Source organism: Lepisosteus platostomus, chromosome 25 (genome assembly GCF_059453375.1).
Source record: "Lepisosteus platostomus isolate fLepPlt1 chromosome 25, fLepPlt1.hap1, whole genome shotgun sequence".
NCBI lineage: Eukaryota > Metazoa > Chordata > Actinopteri > Semionotiformes > Lepisosteidae > Lepisosteus > Lepisosteus platostomus.
Window position 1 is genome coordinate 6,786,764 of NC_142635.1, and position 25,676 is coordinate 6,812,439.

The 25,676-nt window shown below is 40.7% G+C and overlaps 1 protein-coding gene across 6 annotated transcripts in view; it reads left to right on the forward strand.

Annotated features, from left to right (window-relative positions):
* LOC148640985 (nectin 1b-like) overlaps positions 1-25,676 on the forward strand; it is a 192,166-nt gene that overhangs the window by 153,757 nt on the left and 12,733 nt on the right. The window contains exons 8-10 of one of the 6 annotated variants that reach the window (XM_088619473.1): positions 8,058-8,153; positions 15,472-15,576; positions 21,576-21,685. In XM_088619473.1, coding sequence (XP_088475599.1) covers positions 8,058-8,153; positions 15,472-15,576; positions 21,576-21,685 — 311 coding nt within the window. Of the gene's footprint in view, positions 1-8,057; positions 8,154-15,471; positions 15,577-21,575; positions 21,760-25,676 lie in introns of all 6 variants that reach the window. The other 5 variants (XM_088619474.1, XM_088619471.1, XM_088619472.1 and 2 more) reach the window with 5 other exon arrangements.

Below are 25,676 nucleotides of genomic sequence, written 5' to 3' on the forward strand. Positions count from 1 at the left end.
AGGACTTTAGAAAGAAAATAAGACGCCGTGAAAGAAGGAGATGATGTTAACATGCAGAGCAAGTGACTTGTCTCTGGAATGGGATATCAGTAATAAAATATCCATCACTTATATGACCAGACTGTGTTTAGATCACCTCTTTCAGCGTTAATACTAAAAAACCCACAATAACTGTCAATTAGTTTTTTCCTTTTTATTAATGCAGCATGTTAGCAGTCTGAAGATCGTCACAGACAGAATATTATTGCATACAGTTTCGTAGGAGGAGAAAGGAGCTTTATTTCCGTTTCTTGTAAAAAACCCAGAACATTTCCAGGCAGGCTCAACGCAGTGCTTATTTCCTCCTCGCAGGTATCTGAAATCATCAGCTCCAAATAGCTTGAATTCCTGAGCTGCTTTAAACGCCCAGCCTCTATTGTTACGAATTGAAGTCATCTGCTTCCAGCTCTTAAACTGTCCCTGTTGAGCTTCCATAAAGGCCTGAAGAACCACAGAATCCAGGCCCAGCGTATAATAACACGTTACGTTTTGCTTCATTTGTCCCTTTTCAGAGCTTGGAAACTTCAATCAGATACCCCTTGAACAAAGGCTTTCTTTTCTAAAGCTGCAGAGGGTCTTTTTTTTTTTTACCTGGTTTCTCAACTCAGCTCTTCTCCGTTCCCGGATTAGGCGTGTTGTTATTATTATTATTTTTTTTACTCCCCTGAACTCTCTCCGTCTTAATCTCACCCAAAAAGTCTTTTGTCGTCTGCAGTCCCACACGGACCAGGGCGAAGCCTTGTCAGAGCCCTGTGTAGCCTTATCACAGTGTACACGAGGTGTATTCACTGCCTCTCAATGGGGGCCCTGGCTTTTCCATTCACCTTCACTCATTGCAATCGCCCATCCCCTTCTGTCCCTGTGGCCTTGATCCAGTCTGGTTATAGCCGGCGGCTGAAGAGAAGCATCGATCGGCGGCGCCGCACTTGTCATTGTCATGGTGCATGGGTGTGAGTGCGCGGGGCATTGAACACGCCCTGAGACTGGATCGGTGGCTCAGCTAATTGTATTGGTAGATAAGATGGAGGTGAACACAAGAGACATTGCAATCCTTAAGCTCTTCTTTTTTCTCTTGTCGTTGTTGTTTAAGTTATTTGGCATTCCCTTGTGGGTATAGAGGTTTTTTTTTTTTCCACTGATCTGAACACAGACCACATGGAGACGAAACAAATTACACCTCCGGGCTAAATTTAATTAACTTTTTCTTTTTCTATTGAAATCTGGCGCTGCAAAAATAAAAGGAAGCAAATCGGCATTGTCGGATGAAATTAACACATCCAAGTGCAGAACGTTTGATTTTATTTCATTAGATTAGGGCTTGTCTATGGTTAGGCAGTAGATCGAGATGAAATAGAATAAGGAGCAATTTCCAAACTCCTTATTTTTCACAATGATATATATGCCTGAACTATTAAAATATATTGCTACAGTACATAAGTAGGACAGACGAGTTGTCTGATGATTGCTGCTCTTGATCATTTGTTTGCATGAAAATACAATATGCATGCCTAGATAACCGTTTTCATATTTTATCTAATAATTGATACAGTGACTTGCATATGGATTCAGACCTTTCCTGTCATGTCCCTATTTTGTGAAATTACAAAATGATGCATAAAACATTTGGTATAGGAAATATCTTGTTTAAAAACTGAATGCTCATACTGAAGACTTTTAAAAAGAAGATAAGTTACAGTAAATACCAACAAAAACTAAAGAGAAAAAAAATGAAATATGTTGATTATGTACAGTAATTATTCAGAATAAAGAATGCAGTACTTTGTGAAGTCTTAGGCAGCAGTTGCAGCTGCAGATATTTTGAGGTAGGTCTCTGTTTGATCATCACTTATGGACTCAAATATTTCCTCAGAGTTTCAATGGGGTTTAAGTCAGGATGTTGACTGGACTATTTAAGGACATTCACTGTCTTACTCTAAAGTAACTCCTATGCTGCTTTGGCCTTGTGCTTTGGATTATTGTCTTTCTGAGAGGTGAATATTCACCCCAATTTAGGATCTCCTCTGGTATTTGATTGTACCTTCCTTAAATCCTAATAAGCTTTCCAGTCCTTGCTGAGCAGCAGTATCTCCAGAGCATGATGCTGCCACCACAGAGCTTCAAATTAGGGTTAGTGCTAACTGGAAGATGTGCTGTGTTCGGTCTGCACCAAACATAAGACTTCACATTTAGACAAAAAAACTCCAATTAGGTCTCATCTGTTCACAACATGTTTTGACAGGTCTTTGCAAGGTCACTTACGTGCTTTGCTACGATCTCAATATGGGCTTTGAAATAGCTTATTTTCAGTAATGGCCTCCTTCTTGAAGTGTTCTGGATATTGTTGACTGATGCACATCTCAGCCCTTAAACTCTGAAGCTCTATGAAAGTTGTTGTTGGCAGCTTGCACAGTTTCATCCTTTTTTTACACTTTATCCTCCTTGTCCAGCAGCTCTGTTTGGAGGGATGGCCTAATCAAGGAAGTGTCTAAGTGGTACCCTCCATTTCGTAATAGCTGAGTATACTGTGCTCACAGGGATATTCAACAGCTTTGATATTTTTATACCCTACTCCTGATCTGAGCTTTTCAGTGACTTTATCCCTGACTTGCTTTGAAAGCTCGTTAGTCTTCATGGTTGAGTCTTTGCTTGAAATTTACTACCTGACAAAGGAATCTTACAGAGACAAGTATTTTTATTTGGCAATCATGTGCACCACTATTATTCCACACAGGTAGAGGCCACTGAAGTTATTGTGTGTCCTGATAAGGTAATTGTGTGCATCTTAATTAGTTGTTCTTCAGCAGGAAAGGTTTTGAATACTTAAGAATTAATTACTTTCATATTAATATTATGTTTACTTCTTTTTTGTTGTTTTTTTATGTTCTGCATGTGTGAAGTAGTTAGTGTGTGAAGGTTGTGTACGTAACAAAATTAATTCAACATGTGACTTCAATGTGGCATTACTCCACGTTAAAAAGCAACACAATGTGAACACTGTGCAAGCATCTGAATAATTTTGCAAGGCACTGTAACTATAGTGTTATTATGTTATTTTCGCACATTTTGCTCATTCTTATGTTCTCAGCATAATAGTATAAATCCATCCATCCATTTTCCAACTTTTATCCAATGCAGGATCACAGGGGAGCCGGAGCCTAAGCCGGCTAGCAGCAAGTACAAGGCAGGATACACTGTGGATGGGACGCCAGTCCATCGCAGGGTGCACACAGACACAAACACATGCACATTTACACCAGGGCCATTTTTCCCAGAAGCCAGTAAACCCACCAGTTTGTCTTTGGACCATGAAAGGAAACCAGAGCACCTGGAGGAAACCCCAAACCCGAGGAGAACAAGCAAAGCCCAAGCAGATAGCACGTCACGCAAGGACCTGAACCCAAGGCCAAAGCACTGCGGCAATGACTTGTGTTAATTGGTGGGCATTGTCAGTAAAACTTTCTTCTCCGTGGGCTTAACTGGTGAAATACAGCATTCCTCACATTTCCTGCACACTTCACGTTATTCCTGTCTTATTATCTATGGCTTCTGCTGCTCCAAACAGAGATAAATGCTTTTCTCTCAAATATATGTTTTTTAATTAATGCAACATTCTTTTCCTTTTTTGAGAATTTTTAAATCTTTATTATTACATAAATAACCTCACATGGTTACACTTGGTACTGTAGGTTGAGGGCTTTGTCAATGAAGCCCGAATGATAAATTCAACAATTACACGGCTGTATGCAGAAACAGATAAGAACCAGGCCTTGGTGTACTGTTTTTTTTTACTTATTCTTCATACTATCCTTTCTCCCTTTCATTTCAATCTCTTAAGTTTCTACGTCCTCTGGGTTCTGATCATGTACATCATTTTTACACAGCACTGTAACGAAGGCTTGTTTAATAGCTCTGCTTTTCCGTTCTTCTTCATCACTTCATCAAATCTGCCCTCATTCCTACGGCAAACACTTCTCTTCAATGTGACCCAGAGAGCCCCTTTCAGTCAACATTGTTAAACATATTAGCAATTGTTAGTCTTTTGCGTTAGCTGCCACCTTCAGTCATCTCAAGACTGTTGGAAACAACATTTAGGACGCAGCTCCAGGGACCCCTGTGTTCCCAGACCTCATAGTGTTTCGCTTTTCACCTCGTTCATTTGAAATTAAATAAATGTGATAATATCAACCAGGATCGTACCCTTCAGCTTCTGTGCAGTACCCTTTGAATGAAGATCCCTTCCACTGAACACTGGCCACCCCTAGACCTAACTGTAGACTAACTGTTTTAAATCTGTAAATGCAACAGGACTGTGCTTTGTCTTCAATTGTGTTAGGTGCTCTGCATGAAGAGCACTTAATAAAATTACACTTTTGACAAATAAGACCTGCCAATAAAATGCCTTTTTGACATCCTACAAAGTATTATGATAATATGAACATCTGATGAGATTCTGCATGTAATGACTTTAGAGAGGCGAATCATACTAGAGTCAAAGCAGGGGCCAAGGTCCAGGGCTGGAGTGGAGCGGGTTTAGAGGGGCCATGATCATTCTTGTCATGATCACAGTACAGCCGCTCTGGCTCGCTCTTCCTCTTCCTCTGCCCAGAGCATGTAGAAAGGAAAAGCGATTCAAGTGAAAGGGAGAAAGAAATGTTGTGGAGGATTAACCTTTTAACATTGGCTTAAAAAGGGACCTCACCTGGTGTGCCGCGCATGATTTTTGAAAACAGACACGATTGCAAAAGGTGCCAAAGATATTGCATGCAAATAAATCCGTAAAGCCCAGCCAAAGAGAATTGTAGCAGTGCAAAGTGCTCCTAATGCTAAAGGGAATTCAAGAAGGCCACAGCGATGAGGGTCAAGCATAAGAATAAACACATATTCACACATAATACACACACAATATACACATAAGAATAAATCTCATATTGGTCATATAGTCATATTGCTGGGATCTGGGGAAATTCCTGGTCAGTGAAAGCAATGGAAATCTGCTTCATCCCCCTTAGTTTAGTTACAGCATGTACTGCCTGCCTCTGTGAGAATCTGTTTACTCCTGTAAGGGTTCCTTACATTTTCACCAGTATATGAATGCAACACACAAAAAACGTACCTCAGTGCCTTTTTTCCTTTGAATGCAGAATAAAAAGAAGAAGAAATCATTAAAAAATATTTTTATGTTCTCATTCCTCTTGTGTTGAGTTGATTTATGGAATATATCTAGGTTAGAGCATGGGGCTGCATCATCATGCTGCTAAGGAACAAACAGAGATTAATTCCAAGGTGAAATAACCTTTGCTTGTTTTATATGTACTGAATGAACAAGATGGGATAAGTGGACATTGCTATGCTCTTTTGAATGGGCCACTCAAGGACAATCACATTTGTATTCTTAATCCACTCCACTGTAGCTTTTTTCTTTGGGTCATTATCCTGATGAAAGGTGAATTCGAAGCAGATTCCTCTAAGACTTGCCAGTACTTTGCTCTGTCTACATTCCCAGCAGTCTTGACAAGTTTCCCAGTCCCTCCATGCTTGTCAGTAGGGATGAGTGATGCACTATGTTGGGTTTGCATGACATGTAACACTTTGCTTTAAATTCCATTTTTGCAATAAAAAAATCCAAATTTCTCTTGTCTGACCAAGCTTTTTGCTATGTTTGCAGAATCACATGTTGTGTTGCAAATCCCATGGTGTTACAGGACTGTCTCAGATCCGTTTTTTTCAGTTCCTGTAACTGGAATTAAAGTTGCCATCAGTCTCACAGTGGAATTCCTAACCAGTTTCCTTCTTCCCTGCTGCACAGTTTGGACATATTTCCGGGCAGTGTCTCCATGCTTAACACTGATTTCCTTCACCATGATGAAAACTATGTGTATTAATGGCCTTTGAAATGTTTTTATACCCTTCTCCTGTTTTGAAAGCTCCTTGGTCTTAAGTGTTGAATTTTTGCTTCAACTTCACTAGCTGACTGAGGGACCTTAATAAGACATGTATTCTGAACCATTAATATTGCACACATAGGCCATTTAATAATTTTTTTGGCTTGATAAAGACATTTTGTGGATGTAAATTAATTTAAGTTTGCCAGAGCAAAAGATTGAACTGCTCATGTGATCATTTCTTTTCTATCTTCCATATTAATTATTTACTGCTTTATTTGGCATTGAGTGAGTGGAAAGTCATGGCTGCACGTTTTAAACCAACAAAGTGGGAAAACTGCACAAGAGCCTGGATGCTTTGCAAGGGACAGTAAATATCTAAAAAGAAACACATTTCACAGTTATAGCAAAAATGATGGATTTCACCTGAGGGTTTTAGGGGAGCTTAGTTTGATATGGCAGGACTATATAGTTTGCCGTGATCAATAGAGGAATGAAGAAATGCAGTTAAGAAGGAAGGAAATGTGACACTGATAATGTTTCTAGTGAAATTGAGTATGTGCGTATGTAATGGTGCAGTGGACTAAATATTTGTCTATGGGAGGGAGGCCATCACTTCTCATCCATAGATGAATGTCTTACCTGCAGCTGTTCAACTACATTAACATAACGTGACTTGTTGTTCATCATACTGTGCATAGTCTGTCTCTTCCTACCTGCCTGCTTGTCTGCAGAATTGCATTATGATTAGTTTCTGTGTATGTTTCTTTCCTGTTAATCTGGTTATTTTTTGTGTCTGCGGCATACATCTTGTCACTATTTAGTTATCCAGTTGATGGCTTTACTTTATTTAAAACTAAGCTAAGAAATCTGGAAAAAATTTCCAAATAAACATTGAAGCAAAAAGAGGAAAAGGGATATAAATAGTGAATATAAATAGTATAAACAGTCTTGTTTTACTCTTCTTGTACTTAGGTGTCTGAACAAGCATCCTTTGTACCCAACCCTTAGGTGTCTTTGAACAAGCATATCAAAAAGTGGACATACTCGTGACAGAAAGACAGATGGGTGGAAAGAGAAGAAGGCCCAAGGAGACACACTTACAAAAAATGCACTTGCTTTGTGTTGATTGCTGGCACAGTCAGTACCACAGCAGTCAGGACTCAGCAGAGTCGTAAATGTCAAGCAAATAATTCAAATGTGTGGGGTTGAATATCAATCTGCAGGCCTCACCTTCTTGCTCTGAACAAGGGGCAAGGCTGGCCTTCAGACACTCACTCTGATCTTACAGAAACACCCCTCTCTTGCTGATTTCCACATCTCGTCAGGAAGTTAGACAGTCATCTAATAATTAATTTAAGTTTCCATGGTGATGGAGTTGTGATTTATCAAGGGTTTGCAAGGCACTTGGATACAGTATATGTCAGCCAAACTATACTGCACTAGGCCTATATGAAAGAAAAACTATTTTTGAGTACTTGGATCAACTGGGGTAGAATATCCATCCATCCATTTTCTAACTGCTTCTTCCAATTCAGGGTAAAGGGCAGATGCTAACTAGTGTCGCATCAAGGGTGTATCCCACCTTGCGCCTGTTGCTTGCTTGCATAGGCTTCGGCATTTCTTCCCAAAGGATGCCAAACCACTTTATATACAAGAGGAAGGAGACCTACATCATCAATATGTAGACGGCGCCATGCAACTGGGTGACACATAGCAGCCAACAGTCCCATTACATAACTGTCTGGGTAGAGAAATGCAAACAATTGCTTCATGAGTTGAATTCCGGGGGAACTTTAGGGAGGATTGTGCAAGCCTGGAGTGCAGCACAGCCAGGAAGTCAGGACATGAGTTTGACACTCGGAGTATGGCATCTCCTTTGGCACAGTGTCTCTGGTCACCATACCAGAGCAGTGGTATCCAGAGGGAAAAGCACGACATGTTGATCCATGAACACTTACAGCAGCCACCTGGATTTCCTTAGATTTCCCTAGAGGTCTTTCATCCCAGGAATGACCAGGTTTGCCTGCCTTTGAGATCTGATTACGTCAGGCTAGAAAGTGGTAACGCTGTTGTCATACACGACTCATGAGGGCAGTCGACGGCTCTGTGATTGCTTTGCCTTTTCCTCTTCACAGGACGGACTTGCCTCCTGCCCACAAACCTGCCCCTCCTCCACCCAAGAAGAAGACGAGTGAGATGAAGAGCCACCTGACAGCAGATGATATCCAGGTTAGGGCTGCTCCACTCATTCCATGTGCAGGGGGCCTACATTTCGGAGACGTCTGGTGTCTTGGTTTCTTTCTGCTTCCTGAATATTTACCATTTGGGAAGGAGAGTCTCAGAACTGTTTAAGTTCATGAAAGGACTTCCTTTTCAGTTCCATTAAGCCTGGGTCTTTGGTACTGTATTGTGAGATTTTGCATGCATCTGTGTGCTTGCTGGCCTGCACATCATCTTTCATTACAAAAGATGTTTTCCAAGCTATAGAAGAAACTCTTGTGCATTTTCTCCTCATTGCTTGTGATTGTGAAACATGACCAGCCCTGCAGAATATATCTTGGTGAGGTTTCTGTTGTTGGCTGTCTTGGTGAGAGTTTTTCAGTGGAGCTCAAGTATTCTGGAGCCGTGCTGCACTCTCAGAGCATCTGCTTCCTTTTCATTTTCCTATTCATAAGCCTTGACTACCAACACATGACAATCGTGACAGCAGAGTGGCAACAAAGTCTTTGGAACTTGGTTGCATAAAGGAAGCATGTATTTAAAGAGCAGTTGTACGTACCGGAAAAGGTGTAAAAGGTTACATTTCCAGCTGATCGAAATTGAGGTGAAATAAAAAAGCTTGGAGACAAAGTCATAAAATAGGGAAATCAAAGATTAATCTTGAGAATTCCAAAAATGAGTGGAGTCCTATATTTTTTATAATGCACTCAGCCAGATTCCCGTTATGTCTAATGAGAAACTTGCCAAAAACAAGAAACTTAACACTGAAAGACATCAAGAAAATACCTCATTTGCCAAAACCAATGCAGCTGGGGGCATGTGAAAGAGCCGTGGAGGAGCTGGGGTACAAAGCAGAGCCAAGCTTAGTGCGAGTGTGCTGGAAGGGGAAAAACATCTAAATCATACAACAACTGCCAGTTTACGGTACCTCAAGAGATTATGGATACAGGCCAAGAGTGTTTTATACCAAAAAAACTGAAGCATCTATACGGAATTTAAAAAAATGAAATTACACTGTGTATGCCATTAACTGCAAAGAATGTAAGAGCCAGAACTGTGAAGGTGGCCACAGATGAACCCGTTTAGAAGCTTAGTGGTATTTTTTGCTCTTGCAATGGATCATGCAGCATGGATGAGTTCCCTTAGGATGCCCTTCCGAACATTTTTTCCAGTGAGCTTTTTCCACTCAGAGTAAAAACTAGGGGAGCATATATTCCTTTTGCTGTCTCAGAATGCTTACTTATAAGGAAATGACACGGACAGGGACATCCCGATTTCAACTAAAGGAGTCTGAGCTCAAAGTGAAGGGTGCACACTATGGTTTCGTTTCTGTGTTTCAAAAAAGTGTGAAGCACAGTATCATAACATTTTAGGCTACAGGGTTGTGAAGTGATGGTTTGTTTTGTACATATCAACGATAAAATAATGGCAAAGGGCATTAGTCTGAGCATCTGTAAAACATCTTTAACCAACAATATGATCTCATACATATCAACAGACTGGGTGTTGTGGCTCATCTCAAGAAAGTTAAAGCTTTTCTGCGAGAGAAGTGCTCTGAATATGCATAACGTATGGATCATCTACTGTATAGATACAGAAATTGTATTTCCTTGTACTGTAAATGTTGCTTCTCATTAAAACACCTCATATAAACTATACAGAAAAGGAACCATTGGTCCTTGTCTTTTAGATCTTTGAATAAGGAATTGATTTGGTAGGGAAACATTGCATTCCCATTACATAGAATGCATTGGTACTGTACATCTCCTAATACTGGAGTCAAGTAAACATACCAATGACTGTGGTCCTTGCAGAAGCAATGCTCAAGATTCAGGTTGCATTTAATGAACAATTTTTAAATTGACAGGAATAAAAGATAATTTTGTCATTTTTGTTAAAATGTACCTAGTACCTGACCACCTTTTCACACATTTTTCAACATTAACTGGAGTTGTTTGAGTACAGTTTGAGCTTGAATTTGCTTATTTTAATTCCAGAACTCAAGAGGACCGGGCATACAGTATAGCTGGGAGAATCTGGAAATTTAGAAATACACCCTGGTAATACAAGACAAATGGTCTGAAATGAATGAGTGTTTGAAAGTAAGGGAATTGTTTCACTGGCACTGACAGTCAGAATTTAGGTAATTTATGGGCCTTTGTCAATCTTTAGATCAACATACTTTTGTGAACAAGTGTTTCCAAACGTGAACATCATGAAAAGCAAACTGGGAATTCACTAAACAATAATGAGTTTTGCCTGAACGTGAAATCCACAAAATATTTACCGAAACACTGCAGAACTCTTGAAATAACGCCGCATTAACAGCATCGGTAAGTAGAAAATCTCAAATCTTGTTTACTGATATATTATTCATTTTGTCATCATTCTGAAAACATCATTACAGTATATTCACCAAATGTTTTGTTTATTTTAATATGATGTTCACATATCTACTACAGTTCCCACAATGCTTTGGTCTTTGATGAAAATACTGTATCACAAAAATCATTTTCATTGTAAGGTTGTTAACCCCTGACCTAGGGAGAGCGCAGACCTAAAAACCCAAAGGATTCAGCCAAGAAAACTGTGCAATTTATGCCAAGTCACAACAGGCACCACTACAGCGTGCTTTACTTGTAAAAATGTGTTGGTTGGTGTATTTATATGTAGGAAAAGTTATCCTGATGTAAAAGCAGCTACTGAGATCAGATTTTGATCATCATTTCAGTCCCATCTACTATAATGGGGGAGTTAACAGTGTTGGTGATGATGGGGAATGCTTGCTCTTTAATGCAGTGTCATTGTTCATGTGTGCATGCTTTTGTTGATGTGAAGAGTTTCACTGGCTTTCTCAGATGGAGCAGTAAAACAAAACCGTCACCTGACGTGTTTGATGAACTACAAGCTTGCCTGCTGGTTACTCAGTCCTGCATGAAAATCATTACATTGCATCTCCAGTTGTAACAATATAAATATGGATAAGCCATTCTTTGTCGCATCTGAGGTGTGGTTTTACCAAAGTTTGCAAGATCAGTACCATGTTGGCTGTGGAATGTTTGTATTTGCCTTGACATGGAACTATACTAATAAAACCCTATGTGTGCATGTTAGGAGCATGGATAATCTAAAAAAACTTTCACTGTTATTATTAGTCCTATCTTTGTTGGACCTGGGCTGAGGGAATATGCTAAAAAAATACTACTAATACTAAAAAATTCACAGAATGTGCTGCATGCGTTTAAATTATGGAGATGAATTGGAATGCTGTACTACAGTGGAACTGGATGTGGAATTTCTGTATTCAGTATTTTAATTTGCTTGTCACCCAGATAACTTACTTGTTGCCAGTTAGGATGTTGGCTGTAACTGGTATAAACAGTATGCCATTTGACTGGAAACAGGTTACTGTTTTAATTTGACTGCGTAAAACAACTATAAAGTAAGTCATGTGTTACAGTATGTATTGTCCTTGAGGTAAGTGGGGTCCCTAAAAAGATTCATTAGAGTGCATCCCAAAACCTTTTAGGCCATACGTTCATAAGAGTATTTTTGATAGTTCCCCAGTGCCTTGTTTGAACAATGAGGTTGACTCTTCGTGTAGAAATGGCATGCAGGGACAGTAAATACCAAACCCTGTTTATCCTGAATAAGAATGCTTTTGCCTCTCAGATTTTGACTCTGTTTGTGCCAGAATACGAATGCCAGTCTCTGTGGCCTAAGAAAATGAGCCACTTGTGTTTATTTTAGAAAGGTGCATGCTTATTTGCTTCTATTTGACTGTACTGTTTTTCAGCCTGTGAGGAGGAAAAAGAAAGTGATTGATTGTTTCCCAAGCTGTAAGGCATTGCTCGAAAGCTGAGGATGAATGGCTGGTTAAAGTGAAAATTATTGCTGCGAAGGGATGTAAAGTGAAGCATTATGTTGCTGATTAGGCTGGGGAGAAAGAGAGAGGCAGGCAGTTAAGTCTGAGATGTGCGTGGTGGGGCTTTACTGCTTAGTCTGATTTAGGAGAATGGAGTGCCTGTGTACAGGATATTGGAGCATCTTGCCATGGATCTGGTTTGGACTGCTTTGGAATGCAGCAGCGAGGAAAAGTGCTGGAATGGCAGTGATTTGAAATTCTGGAAAACGTGGAACCTTTTTCCATCTCCTCCCTTTCCCCCCTTTTTCCTCTGTACTGTACCTGCTTGTCAAGTGACCCAACTGATTACCTCTGCCTAGATGTCTACACTTGTGGCCTAAAACCACAAAGGATTGTCTGGAGCCAGATGATTCCCTTTCTAGTCATTCAAACTTTGAATCTTTTCTTACTTCCAGAGCCCCAAGAGTTGTGTTTTCTGTAACTGCAGCATGTTAAAAAGTGTTGGTTATTTTGTGGTAGTCAGTCAGACACATTGAAACTCATGTGGAATTACAGCACACACCCTACCTCCCCAGCAAGGGGTAATTTCACATGGGCCCTCGATGTAGGCCAAACAAAAGGAATGTCTTCTTGTCGGAGGCGAAAATATGGTAAGTTTGCATGTTCTCATCTCATTTCCATCAGACTGTGCCATTGTTTTACTTTCTTTTCATTCCCACCTCCTGGTTCTGTCTTAACGCACTGTGAGCCTTGTCTGAGTACGTTGTACAAGCATGTGGAAAGAGCTCTCCTAGGGACTTACTGAACAAAGATCAACAGCTGCTGGACAAAACCATGTTCAGACAAGTGGCTCGAGAAACCATCAAGGGTCTATGATGAATGCACAACAGCGACAGATCATGGAGAATAAAAAAAGAAAAACAGTCCTTAAGGATGCTTGACAGCTCATCTAACGAAAAGTCCCTTTAAAGTTTACAAACCATGCATTAATGTGAGGTATATGCAATGAACAGAAAGGACAAGTCAGGCTTGTTGGCAGCCTTTAGGGAGCCTTCTGTGAAGCTAATTTCATGGCCTATGAAATGTGTGGAGTTGGAGTATTAATGACTCTTGGTCCTCAGATCTGTAGCCTGTGGAATTGTAAACAGTTAAAAAAGATTGCAGACTGATGGTAACTTTTGGCCCCTGCATATACAGTAGGACAGTTCATTTAAAATAAAAACAAAATGAGAAAAGTTCCAGGAGACTTGCCCTGTCTCTTTAAAAATGTGCCCTGTAGACCGTTGTCAATTGAACAGATGTTTTTATGGGATCTAAAGGCATTTCTGGAAAAAAGAATTCTCTATAGTATGAAAAGTTATCCCTTTGAAATAAGATATGACCTGTCATGGATTCATATTTTTTTTTTAAAAATCTCTATTCGCCACACTGATGGATTAGCCCACATTTAAAAGTTTCAATTGAGTCACATCTAGCCATTTAAACATTCCTCCAGCCAAACTCTGCTGCCCTGCATTCAAGGGTGAAATAGCCTTTTTTTACTCACTTAAAAAAAATCTTCTCTGGTTTCATCATATTTCCTGGAATTAATCCGTAAAATGAAAAGCTTCTGCTTTATAGCAGCGGCACTTTAAAGTGTCTCAAGGCATCAATTTGCTGCATGCATCCTGCGTGTTATCAGCAATGCCCTGCACAGCCTTCAGTAAGATCCCTAACACAAATAGCATTCATTCATTGATTTTGGCTGGGCCAGGTAGCACAAGAGAATGAAATTGAAGGCCTTGTGGGAGGAGCAGACTTTGACTGGCGAGCTCCTGTGGATCAGATGAGATGGCCCATGGGTAAAAACATGCCTAAAAATCATAGAATAAAGAACAATATGAAAAAATAGTAAGCTGTTCTCCACTTGACCACAATTCACAACTGGATTTCAAGCAATCGGTCAATAATTTTATCTGGTACGGTGCTCTTCACATCAATACTACAAAGCTCTTTACACATTTCTGTAGCAGTTGACAGCTGCAGTTGACAATCGATATGCTTTGTGGAAGCATGATAGACTTTTGAAAAAATGGACAATTACCAATTATTTGAGTTTGCCCAGCCAGTTGTGTGATTTTCAAATCTCGGCTCACAGCTATGAACCCCGGGACCGCACACGGGGGAGAGTGAGAAAGTGCGGGCTCTTCCACTCCACCTACGTTCCACCCTCCCAGTCTTTTTACATGCCTCAGGCAGCACACAGCTGTCCTGGAGGTTCGGTGCTGGTCGGAGGAGAGGTGCACTGCCTTGCCACTGCCAACAGCACTGCCTTACTATAAAGGCGGAGGCTGCAGGGGGCCGACTAATCCCAGCCTGCCCTTGTGTGCGCCCACTCCAGGAATCCTGGTCACCGCTGGCCAGCAACATGGCCCAGCAGGCTCAGACCTGTGTTCACAGTGCTCAGACTAAGGTGAGCGCCTTTACCACCCAAGATATTTGGGATGCATCGCATGCAAGACCTTATCACAATACATCATGAGGCAAAAAACAGGAGGCTTTTTCCAGAGCAATGATCAATGTACTGTACGACTTCCTTCTATTCATGTCCACTCCATGGCTGTCGTAGCAGTTCAGTGCAGTCATGCTAACACTACTTGATTATTGCATGGAGTCCACAGGAATTATTATAAATTGTCCCTGCTAATCCACTCCACTGAAGGTGAGAGTAAAGTTTTCTACAATCAATCACGCAGATAAGCGGAGATAGGGAGTGATGGCTAAGGCTCTCAACTGGAGGGTTGTGGGTTCATATCCAGGGTGTTGATGCGGCCTGCACCCTTGAGCAAGGTGCTTTACTCAGATGGCTCTAGTAAATGCCCTGCTCTATAAATGGGTCTCCAGGTCAACATTGAAAAAGCAAGTTCATTCTCAACTGGCTTACCCGATGGAGTAAAAGGTGCACAATGCACCTTTTACCATTTAGATGACAAAGATACAGTACATTCTGGATGCTTTATATTTTGCATGCCATGCTTCTCAAAAAATAAACATAAAAATGCTTATTTTTCTCACTCTTTTTCTCACTGTTTTTGTCACCTAGCACTGCACTACTTTAGGTGGCAATTACCTTGCAAATCATTTCTAATCTGATGATCTGAAGCATTTCAGCAGTGAATCAGTGCACAAGGGACTCCTGTGAGGTCTCTCTTCGGAAAATTAGTTTCCCTGCATAATCTACCTGAAACTAATCAAGTCTGAGTCCTTATTGCAGTGTTGCAAGTTCCCCTCAGAAAGCAAGCCCACCTCTCCAAGGATCTCTGCAGCGGAAGAGCCTGGCCTGTCGGGGGAGGGCCAGCAGACTCTCGTACCGTCTCTGGGCAGTGGGCCCGGGGGAGAGAGTGAGAGGCTGGGAATCTCGTTGTCTCAGTGCCAAGCTCTAAAGCGCCCCTTCACCAATCGCGGGCTCTGGTGTCTCCATAGGTCGTTCATCTGGACAAACCTGAGGAGGAAATGCAGAAGCTTCCTCTCCAGCCTCCTTATTACGACATGGCGCCCTCTGAGTCCACCCTCTACTCAGACAAGTCGGTGAGTAGTACCGCCCACAGACAGGAGCTCCTCCCCACTTCTTCCCAGGCAGGCTGGCTCACAGGGAGCCAGCAGGCCTTCATTGACTCGTAAGAGCCATTCTGCAGTCTCCACTGAGAAATACAAAAGGAAGAAAAATCATTTTTATACGATATAACCAAATGCAAAGAGAAGGAACTGATGTCAGCATGCATTACTTATACCTTGAACTTTGCACTGCGAAAGCAAAGAAAACTCTTAGTTGACCTCTTTCTTTCACTGATAAATTTAAGAAAAATGCCCTAGGGTTTATGTGTGGGTGTGGAAAAGGTTCATTTTGCTTATCATAGCTAATAATTAGCTGTTTTATATAAGTACAGAAAGTGTGGTATTTCTAGATTTCTGAAATCTTCTTGCACAGAGGAGTACAAAGTTTTTCAGGGACTTTCTAAGTGATAGCTGGGATTCCAGCACTATGAGGTTAAGGGAAAGGGCATAGTAGAGAATTGCAAACCATTGTTCTAGTGAGGCTCTCTCTTACACCATTGACTGCATCACCACCTCTATCTCACCCCCATCTCATTTCAAAACTCGGTTGTGCATTTGTACTCACAATGCCCCCTGATCCTCCTGTCCTTGTGCCAACTTACTCTGTAATCCCAATGCAATCACATGTCGTTACACAACCCTTAACACATACCGATTGCACCGTCACCTGGCAAAACAAAATAAAAGTGTTACCAATGCCAACAAGTGCTTCAGTTTTTATCACATGAGCCTTAGAAATGCTTAATCAAACAGTAGTGTAATATGTAGTGCCTCTGATTTCCTGTTTAAATTGGGGTGTTATGTATATGAAGGCTTGTTAGATGATATACTGTATATGTATGCAGCATTTGTAAGCCACTGCTGTTGTATTAAAAACGTGCAATCCATAGATCTTTTGATGAAAGTTTGCATTTGACAACTGAAAGTGCTCGTCGACAGTGGTGGGGGTTAGTAAGAGTGTTAAAGAGGCAGCAGCACGAAGTTGTAGATACTGTAGGAAGATTGTGGGAACACTGCTCCTATATCCTTGAGCAAAGCTCTTCCCTTAGACGGCTCCAGGAAAAATGCTGACTTGTATAAATGGGTTGCCAGTTCATCACTGGAAATGAGAATGTGTTCTCCACTGACAGACCTAGTGAAATAAGATAAATAAAGGAAAGTTCTCAGCTGAAGCTTATTGCTGCTAGTCCATCACCTCTGGCATCTCTGCAAGGACACCGTGTGACAAGATTCTCTCAAGTCTTTATCGAAGGTATTCGTTATTCATGTAAGGAACAGACTAGCTTTATTAGTGTTTATTTTCAATATTATTAAAACCACTGCTGCAGTTTCTGCTCTACTGAATGCTATGGTAGCAGTTTAAAACATGCTTAATTTTGCAGGTAAAACTAAAAGACACGTCCCATGTTTATTACAGAGCTCATAAACATAAGGAATTGAACATTAAGCACATTATACTGTATGCACTACAGACATTCAGCTATGCAGTGAATGATTACATTTGAACCATGTGATATATAAAAGCTTTTTTAAGTACTGTGTTCCCTGGCACCAGTCTCTAACCACTTGGTCAGGGAATGAAATGTTGTATTAAAGAATTATCTCGTTTTATAATAATCTTTTGGAACCAAAATTACAAGGGCGTCCACTACTTCTCCACACTGATGTAGCAGCTAATTTCTCCGTCTTGACTGAGTTCGCTACCCTCTTCTGTAGCAAAGATCTGGTTAGATAGTAGAGTTCTAATATTGGGAGAAGCAAGCAATTCTGTGTTCTGTGTAATGCATGTACACTACGAATACATTTACAGATTGAACACACATCTGTTGAAGAGCCAATAGTACTTACTAAAACCTTAGCACCTCTCACAGCACATACAGATGCACATATAAGCAAAACTGAAAAATGTTATTTTATGCAAATGATTGTGTGCCACAACTCTTTTCAGTGAGATTCACATTCAGGAATAGGACTGTCTTTTTATAATGTGAACCCTGTTTGAGAATTAACCTTAATGAATTACTGTAAGAGGTCAGAGGGAAAGGTTTCACAGCTATAGGATGAAAAAATAGCCACCTAAAGTACGTTGAAATAGCAAGTCCACTTCTCTCGCCTGAATTTTTTTCAGGAGCTGCACGTGCATTGCAACAAATAACCAGAGCAAGCCTCTTTGCAGTAATTGCTTTGTTAAGATGTTGACTGGTTTTACTTCTGGATGATAATCCAACTGATTCCCTAGTTGTTTGACTTGCATTTCACAGTGCTAATTAGTGTGGAAGAAGACGCACAATGTGAGACACACACAACAGCAGCCTCCACAGCCACAAGCAGCAGGAACATTGAAATATCAGTCACATTGCCTCGTCTCCTTAGTCCTGAGGCTATAGTAGACCCTTATACCTGGGATGTTCTTCTTCATTTTCTGCAAGTACAGTAAAACATGTTGAGATTTTATTAGCTACGCCGTGGCAACTGACTACTTATCTATCTAAGAAGACCAACCCTTCCAGGTTAGGGTGTGTTAAGACCAACTGGTCACAACGCATCATGGGTACAGATATCAATTAACCATTCCAATCACGCTGCTACAGGAGATGGAATTGTTTTTGTGAACCCTTTTACGTGCTGTATACACTATATAGTTAATGTTAGCAGTTACCCAGCTGTCTAAAAAGGAACACCTTTCAGATTATTGGTATGTCTTTAGGAGCTTACGCTTGAGTAACGAGAATGGCTGTTAATTAATTCTTGCCATTTTGCAGCACTGGGAGGGGGGGTTCACATTAACTTTGAATAACACCGATGAACCTGATAAGGGCAAAATAAATGTCTGATGCCCGTGTTGAACTGACAGTAGCATATGGTGAATTCACTTTCTTATGGTACAGTAGGTGATAATGAAGTTCTGGTATTGCAGTTAGAGCATTGTAATTCTCCAGTGAAACATTGGTTGATGCTGGAAATTTCTTTTCAATTCGCACTGCAAAAAAATAACAAGAACGATATTTTATTCTCTGTGGCAAAGTTTAACATCTCCATTTATTTGAAACCGACAGAACTTCATACTGAAACATAAACAAGCAAAGATGAGAAAGAAAAGCTCTTGGGTGGTTCAGTCATCCAGGAAACTTCTCTGCTCGCATTTACATCACACATAACAACCGTCTGTAACTCCCATAGCTATTCAGAGGGTAGGAATGGTCTGTGAGGCCGGCAGTCAGTTTCAGCACTTTAGTGTTTTGTCATTTCTTGTCGGGATTTCTAGGCTTTAAAACTGAACAAACATCAGATCAGGTATCGAAGTCAGAGCATCACATTTTCTAGACACCTTGAACACATCCCTTGAATCAATGCAATAATTTTTGGTTTGAATGTATTACCTTTTAATAACAGTACTGGTTTTGGAAGCCATAACTGACTGTCATTGGTCACCTCTGAATCTAGAACAGTTGCACAGACTATTTCAGTTACTTTTCTGGATTGCGTGGATATGTTGCTCATCTCCATCGGTATCATGGCATTTCTTCGTGCTTCACTGTGCGGCATTCTGACATATACCATGTCATTCCAGAAATGTTTCGCTTTTTTGCTTTCACTTGTGCACCCTGCCACTGAACTGCTATTTTGGCAGCCAAAAAAAAAAATCATTTCTTTTTCACCACCCACTCCTTCCAATAAATGAATGTCTTGTAGAGACTGCCAAGCTCATCAAAGGAGCTTGTCCGTTTTTAAAAGTTGTCATTAAAGTGCAACTGGAATTGGTGCTCCTCAGCTCTGAGTGACTTGTTTGGAATGCGGCTTGAGACTAATTAAACAGATTCGTCAAGCCCCATGACCCAGTCTCTGGAGAGAACAGTCAATGCCTGAAAGGAAATTGTAGCTGTAATTAGCTATGAAGCTAAAATGACTTTGCCCGTTATTTTTTTCCCCACTGCTCCTATGAAGGAAAAGCCCACTGTTATTTGGGTGAAACCGAGTACTAGTGATGAAAATGAGCCAAAACACACATATAGTTTTACAGAAGAGATAAAGATGGAGGGAAAATGCAGAAATCCCAATCATCTTCTCAAATCGATCATTCCCTAAATACCAGAAGTGTTTCTAAACTAGAGCCAGTGATTTTCTTTCAGAAATATGAACCTTTTCTACCACACCTACTGTATCACTGCTTTGTCTTTTTATTTTAAGCATGCAAGCTGGCAGAGAGAGATCAGTATCGATTCTTTACTCTGTTCAGCTTTCAGTAAGACTCAGGCTGCAATAAAAACTAATGCTCTGAAAATGTGTTTGACATTGAGAGCTACTGTCTCAATAGTGTAACTGACACACAAGACTCTAGTTCTTCTGTGGAGGAGAGGAGCTCCTGTACCTGATGCAGTGTCTGAGTAGAGTGAGGGAGAAAACCACTTGGCATATCAGTGGGGGTTTCCTTAGCTTCCTCTAGGACACTGCGTAATGTGAATTTCGTGTCTTCTTCCTGAGGGGTTTGTACCATCTCTTGTTTGCTGTCTAAAGTGGGTTTCTCAGGATCATTCAAACCCCGATCCCTTCATTCGTCCTCTGCCTTCTAATTGGAAAATGAGATCAAGCACACTGCTGGGCACACTGAGCAAATTCATTTGTTATCTTAAGATTTCAGGATTTATTACTAGACCTACAAATGCTATCTATTCAGAAAAATAAAATACAAAACACGGGAAGATTGATTAGTATCTAATTAGTGATTCATTAATACTATCTAATTAAGATCTTCTATAAAGTAAATTATGTTACAGTTCATTCCACAAATGTAGCAGAAACATATCTAAAATGATACTTTCTAAAATTGGATACAATCTCTCCCCAGATTCAAAGCATAGGGTAGAATATTGTTAGTTTTAAAAGGAATTGGATGCATCTGTATTCCTGGAAATTAATCATCTTTGGTTCAAAAGAGTATGAAAGAAAATGTTCAATGTAGATATGTCGATATTATTTTTATTGGTCTAACTGGAGGAGTTCCAGATTGGAAGCTGATGAGTAGCTTTGGTTTTATCATCCTAAAATAAGATTTCAGTAGAAGCTAAGAATGTATTTTCTTCAGTGACGCATGTGTGTTTACTTTAGCTAAAGCTGTGCACAAAGCTGTGAACCCTAATGCAAATGGAAAATATGAGTGTTGCGCTGTCTGTGCAGTATCTTTAGAATATATTGGAACAGGAGATGATGACACATTGGTCAGCATAGCTGCCTGGCAGCGCTGGGGCCCTGGGTTCAGTTTCTGGGGTGCTGTCTGAGTGGAGTTTACATGTTCTCCCCATGTGAGCTTGAGTTCCCTCCCAAAGACATGCTGACAGGTTAACTGACTTCTGTGAAAATTGGCCCTGGTGCTGGCGTGTGTGTGTCTGTGCCCAGATTGGCATCCTGTCCAGGATGTATCCTGCCTTGCGCTCATTGCCTGCCGGGCCAGTACAGAGAAAACCTACAAGGCTTTACGGTTCCCAAATACTGTTCAGTAGCCCAGCAGTCAGTAAACACTACAATATCGAGCCTCTTGAAGACATGCAGAGGCAATGGGATCTGGGAGGAAGGACACCAAATTCCTTTTTTTGTTGTTTCGACTATTCTTGCTTTTTTCCCTTTTGGGTATCTTATTCCTGTTTTAATCTTTGGTCTACTTCCATTTCCCATTGTTTCTCTCCTTTTTTTCTTCTACAAATGTACATCCCTTCCATTTTACATTTATTCTGTTCTTCCACCTTAACAATTCTGTTTTCTGTTTCCATGTTCCATTTGGCCTCTCCCTCCCCTTATCCTTCCCTTTCGGCCTTGCCTTTCTGTCTTCCTTGGTTTTCTCCACAGACGTGTCTTCTTCCAGCTTCTTTTCTGTGTCTCCCCACCTCATTCTCCGCCTTTCTGAGTCAGGTCTGTTTCTCCGTCTCATTCTTCCTCTCTCTCTCTCCACTCACACCTCTTGCCTCTCTTGTCTCCAGAGCTCTGGCCACAAGGACTATGATGTCCAGTATGCTGAGCTGGACACCTCTGCTTTGGCCTCTTCGCCCAGCCCACGAAGCTCCATTCACACTGGAGGGGACCTTGTCGAGTATGCAACCATCCAGCCTAACTTACGCTAGCGCATGCCATTATAGGCCTTTCCCCTCAAACTCTGGCCTCAAGGTACACAGACTGGTGCACTCCCTTCTCTCCTCCTGCCTCCTCCCGGTTTTATCACCCTCACTGTCTCACTGCACTGATATCTCTGTGTGTTTTCTGGTTGTGGACCTGATTGTTATTTTTATTTCTTCCTTTTTTTGCATCCCTCCCTCCCTTGGGGGACCCTAAAGGCTTGGCTGCTCTCCATGTCAGCATTTGACATGCTGATTTGGGGGATCTAGGCTTTTAGACAGCGTGTGGAGCTGTGAATTATATACGCTTTTACTTCACTCATGCATGCACATGCTATAGCTTCTTTTAGTTGAAGTCAATACCTTAGTATAACTAAGAGAAAAAAAAGCATTTGAAAGCAAAACTTCAAAGTAATTATATGTGTAAATGGAATTTCCAGAAAAGCTTGGAGGCTCTGTTCCGCTTTATTTTCTGTTTTTATGCCCCAGTACTGTTTCTGTAGCATGAATGAAATTATCAAAGGGGCTTTCCTATTTTTTTAAAGTCACCACCCACTGAAGAGAAAGCAGTTTTTACAATTATTTTACAGAATTCCAAAATGTAGTAACCTATTCAAGGTTACCTCCATCTACAGTATTTCTAATTAGATTCGTTGTGCTGGGCAGGACCATGGTGACTGATTGATCTTTAACATCTCAATGAGATTTGAATCATTTGCACAAAAGCTTGAAACGTAATGTCCCCCCCACCGCTTGCCTTGATCTGCTCAAGTAGTTGACCAGTTTGTATAATTCTGCTAGAACATTTGCTATTATTCTCACAACTACATCCACAGCTACTAGTTCAATTAAATCAAATTCATTTTCCCCTTGTATTTATGCAAATGAGCCCTACCCGAGCAGGAGATTAAATCACCATGTGACCTCCTACAGAGTGTAGCCATGCCAGGCCCCTCCTCTCCCCTGGACCCCCATCCTCACCTCCTCCCCTCTCTCCCCGAGCTGTGCATGGCAATTCTGTGTTTGGCAAAGGATGTCAGTTTAGATTTTTATGAGAAATAGCCGAGTTATTGCTCTGTGGAGAGCTTAATTGTGTATTGATTCTTAGATAGTTGAGTGCATTCCTCGTGTGCAATTGCATGGCAGCCGTGTGCATGAATGTGTGTGTGAGCTGTGTGTGGCTTTCCTGCTGGACTGTAGGTGCAAAACCGCCAGTGGTGATCGAGGGCGATCTGCTGCAGATACCGACTCGTGCGTCTTTCTGTTATTTCAAAGAGTGGAGAGGTGTCCCAAAGGACTTTTAATGTGTTCAACAGCTCTGAGCAATATTGCAGGAACACAGGAATTTTCCTATAGCTGCCAGAGTGCACACATTATACATCATTGGTAAAACAAATCTGAGCATCATTTTCCCTGAACAGGCAATCATTTCTATTTACTGTAGAACAAAAGGTGGATGTAAAAATATGATGTGAAATATCTGACTAAAAAAGGTTTGTTTTCTTTCTTTGATCAGCATCTGTGTTATATGTTTTGTAAAAACTGTACAATAACAAGTGCTAATAAGTAGAATGTTACACACTGCACATTTTTACAGCATGCTGCAACTGAAAAAGAGTCAGGCTTCGTGGAAAATATGCGGTCTTATATCTTGCTCCTCGTTAAAGTTTCCAAAACATATTGTTTTGATAATGAGCAGTGAGTAACAAGGGTGTAATTAAATAGTTTCCAAGAAAAGAATCATACAGTTGTGTGAAGAAAAAAATGGGGAAATAACAGTCCACAGTAAACAGTTGATCCAACATTTTACCCAAAAGGAATATCTTGTCATGGTACAACTCTTTAAATAGTTCAGGCTCATTTGGCGTTAACAACTTGGTTAATGTTTTGGTTGGAACACAACATTGGTCTATAATTGGAAAATAATTGAGTTTGGCCAGGACCATGTTAGTGTTGGTCAGATTGCTTTCTTTGGCTCGGTTCCCTTGGTGCAAAAGCCTCAACAAAGGAAACAGCTTGCAAAAAGACTTGCTGTTGGTTTCAAGACAGGTACTAAGAGTCTAGTACTTAAAGAAATAAGGTTTATTTCTTGGTTAGAAAAAAAAACCTTGATTTGAGTTGCACTGACAATCTCAAATGCACAAGATGAGAGTCAGTCTGCAATGGGAGCTTTCAACAATTTTTCATGTGGGTTAAGCAATCTGGCTTTGAGCATTGAACCCGAGATATAGTAGCAGCATCAGTCTAAGACAAAACGCTGTATCTGTATTGCAATATTGTGTGTTCGGCCATGCCCTCTGCAAGCTCCGCTCCTTACTACATTCACAGGAATGTAATAATAATAATAATAATAATAATAATAATAATAATAATAATAATAATAATAATTGCTTACACTTATATAGCGCTTTTCTGGACACTCCACTCAAAGCGCTTTACAGGCAATGGGGACTCCCCTCCACCACCACCAATGTGCAGCCCCACCTGGATGATGCGACGGCAGTGCACCAGAACGCTCCCCACACACCAGCTCTCAGTGGGGAGGAGAGCAGAGTAATGAAGCCTATTCATAGATGGGGATTATTAGAAGGCCATGATGGGAAATTTGGCCAGGATGCCGGGGTTACACCCCTATGTAGGCTGGATCCATGGGCAGATGATGGCACATTGGTTAGTACTGCTGCCTCAGAGTGAGTGCTGGGGCTCTGGGTTTAGTTCTCTACCCAGAATTCTGGGTTTAACACTGCTTTGTGCTGTACTGTGAAGCACAGCACTACAGTCTGGTGTAACATGCTAAAGATGCTATGAATTGTATTATACTGTGCTGGACTTGTGAACACGGTGGCACAGTGGTTATCATTGCTGTCTGTGAAGACTGGAGCCATGGGTTCAATTCCTGGGGTGCTGTCTACATGGAGTTTGCATGTTCTCCCCTATGATCATGTGTTTTACAGGAGAAGCTTTGTTAGACCAGGTTCAAGCCAGTTAGTTTAGATTCGCGAACTGTGACCAGGTACGATTGGGTCAGCAGGGGGTCTCCCACTAATTCAAACAGGAACCCCTGGAGACTGTGAGCCTGCAGTGTCATCATGCCCCTGTGGCATGAAAATGAAAACTGACAGGAGGCTCTGACCACCACAGGGCTGGACAAAAACACACATTTGTCTTTTCCCGTGTGTCCGAGGGCACTGATTTACAATGTGCAATTCCGAATTTAGGGATATAAAAAATAGACAGCTTCAATTTAACCTTGTTTTTAATATGTATAGCATTGTAGGGGGCCATCTGGCAAAATGTAAATGTCACATTTAGGCAATTCAGATACAGTAATTCCGTTTTTTCATAGACACACTTTATATTGGATTGTGAAGAAACTAAAACTTTTAGAAACCAGGGCATCTAAACGTTCAGCTCATTGGAAGTAAACATTTTTTTGTCTGTACTGGCAAGACTTTTCATAATTATCACTTTGAATTAATGATGGGCTTAGAGTGGCTCATTAATTACTTTAATAATTGCTTAACTTTTGTTTGGCTTGTCAATAGCAAGTTGTAGGTGATAATTTTCTAAAGCTGTCAACATTGAAAGTAGTACTTTTTAATTTTATGCAATTATTACTCTTCTATAAATAGAAAAGTTATCTTTTGCTGTGATCTGTAAAAACAAGTGCCAGAGAAGTTTTGGGACACTGGAAAGTTTAAAATGTGCACTTCAAATTTGTACACTTTATAAAAGCGCATTCCTGAAATTATACTGTGTATACAGTATATGATGTTTTATGTTTGTACAGTATATGATGTTTTGGTGTGTATTAACTTCCTAAGAGTTTTGTTTAGGTAATGTTTAAGGCATGAAATGGTATTCAATTACTTATTTTTACATTAAACGTCTTGAATTGCCGTTGTCTGTATTTATGGCGAAAGTCAGCATTTGCTCAGTCAATGGTACTGTGTTATGAGGACCTGTAGT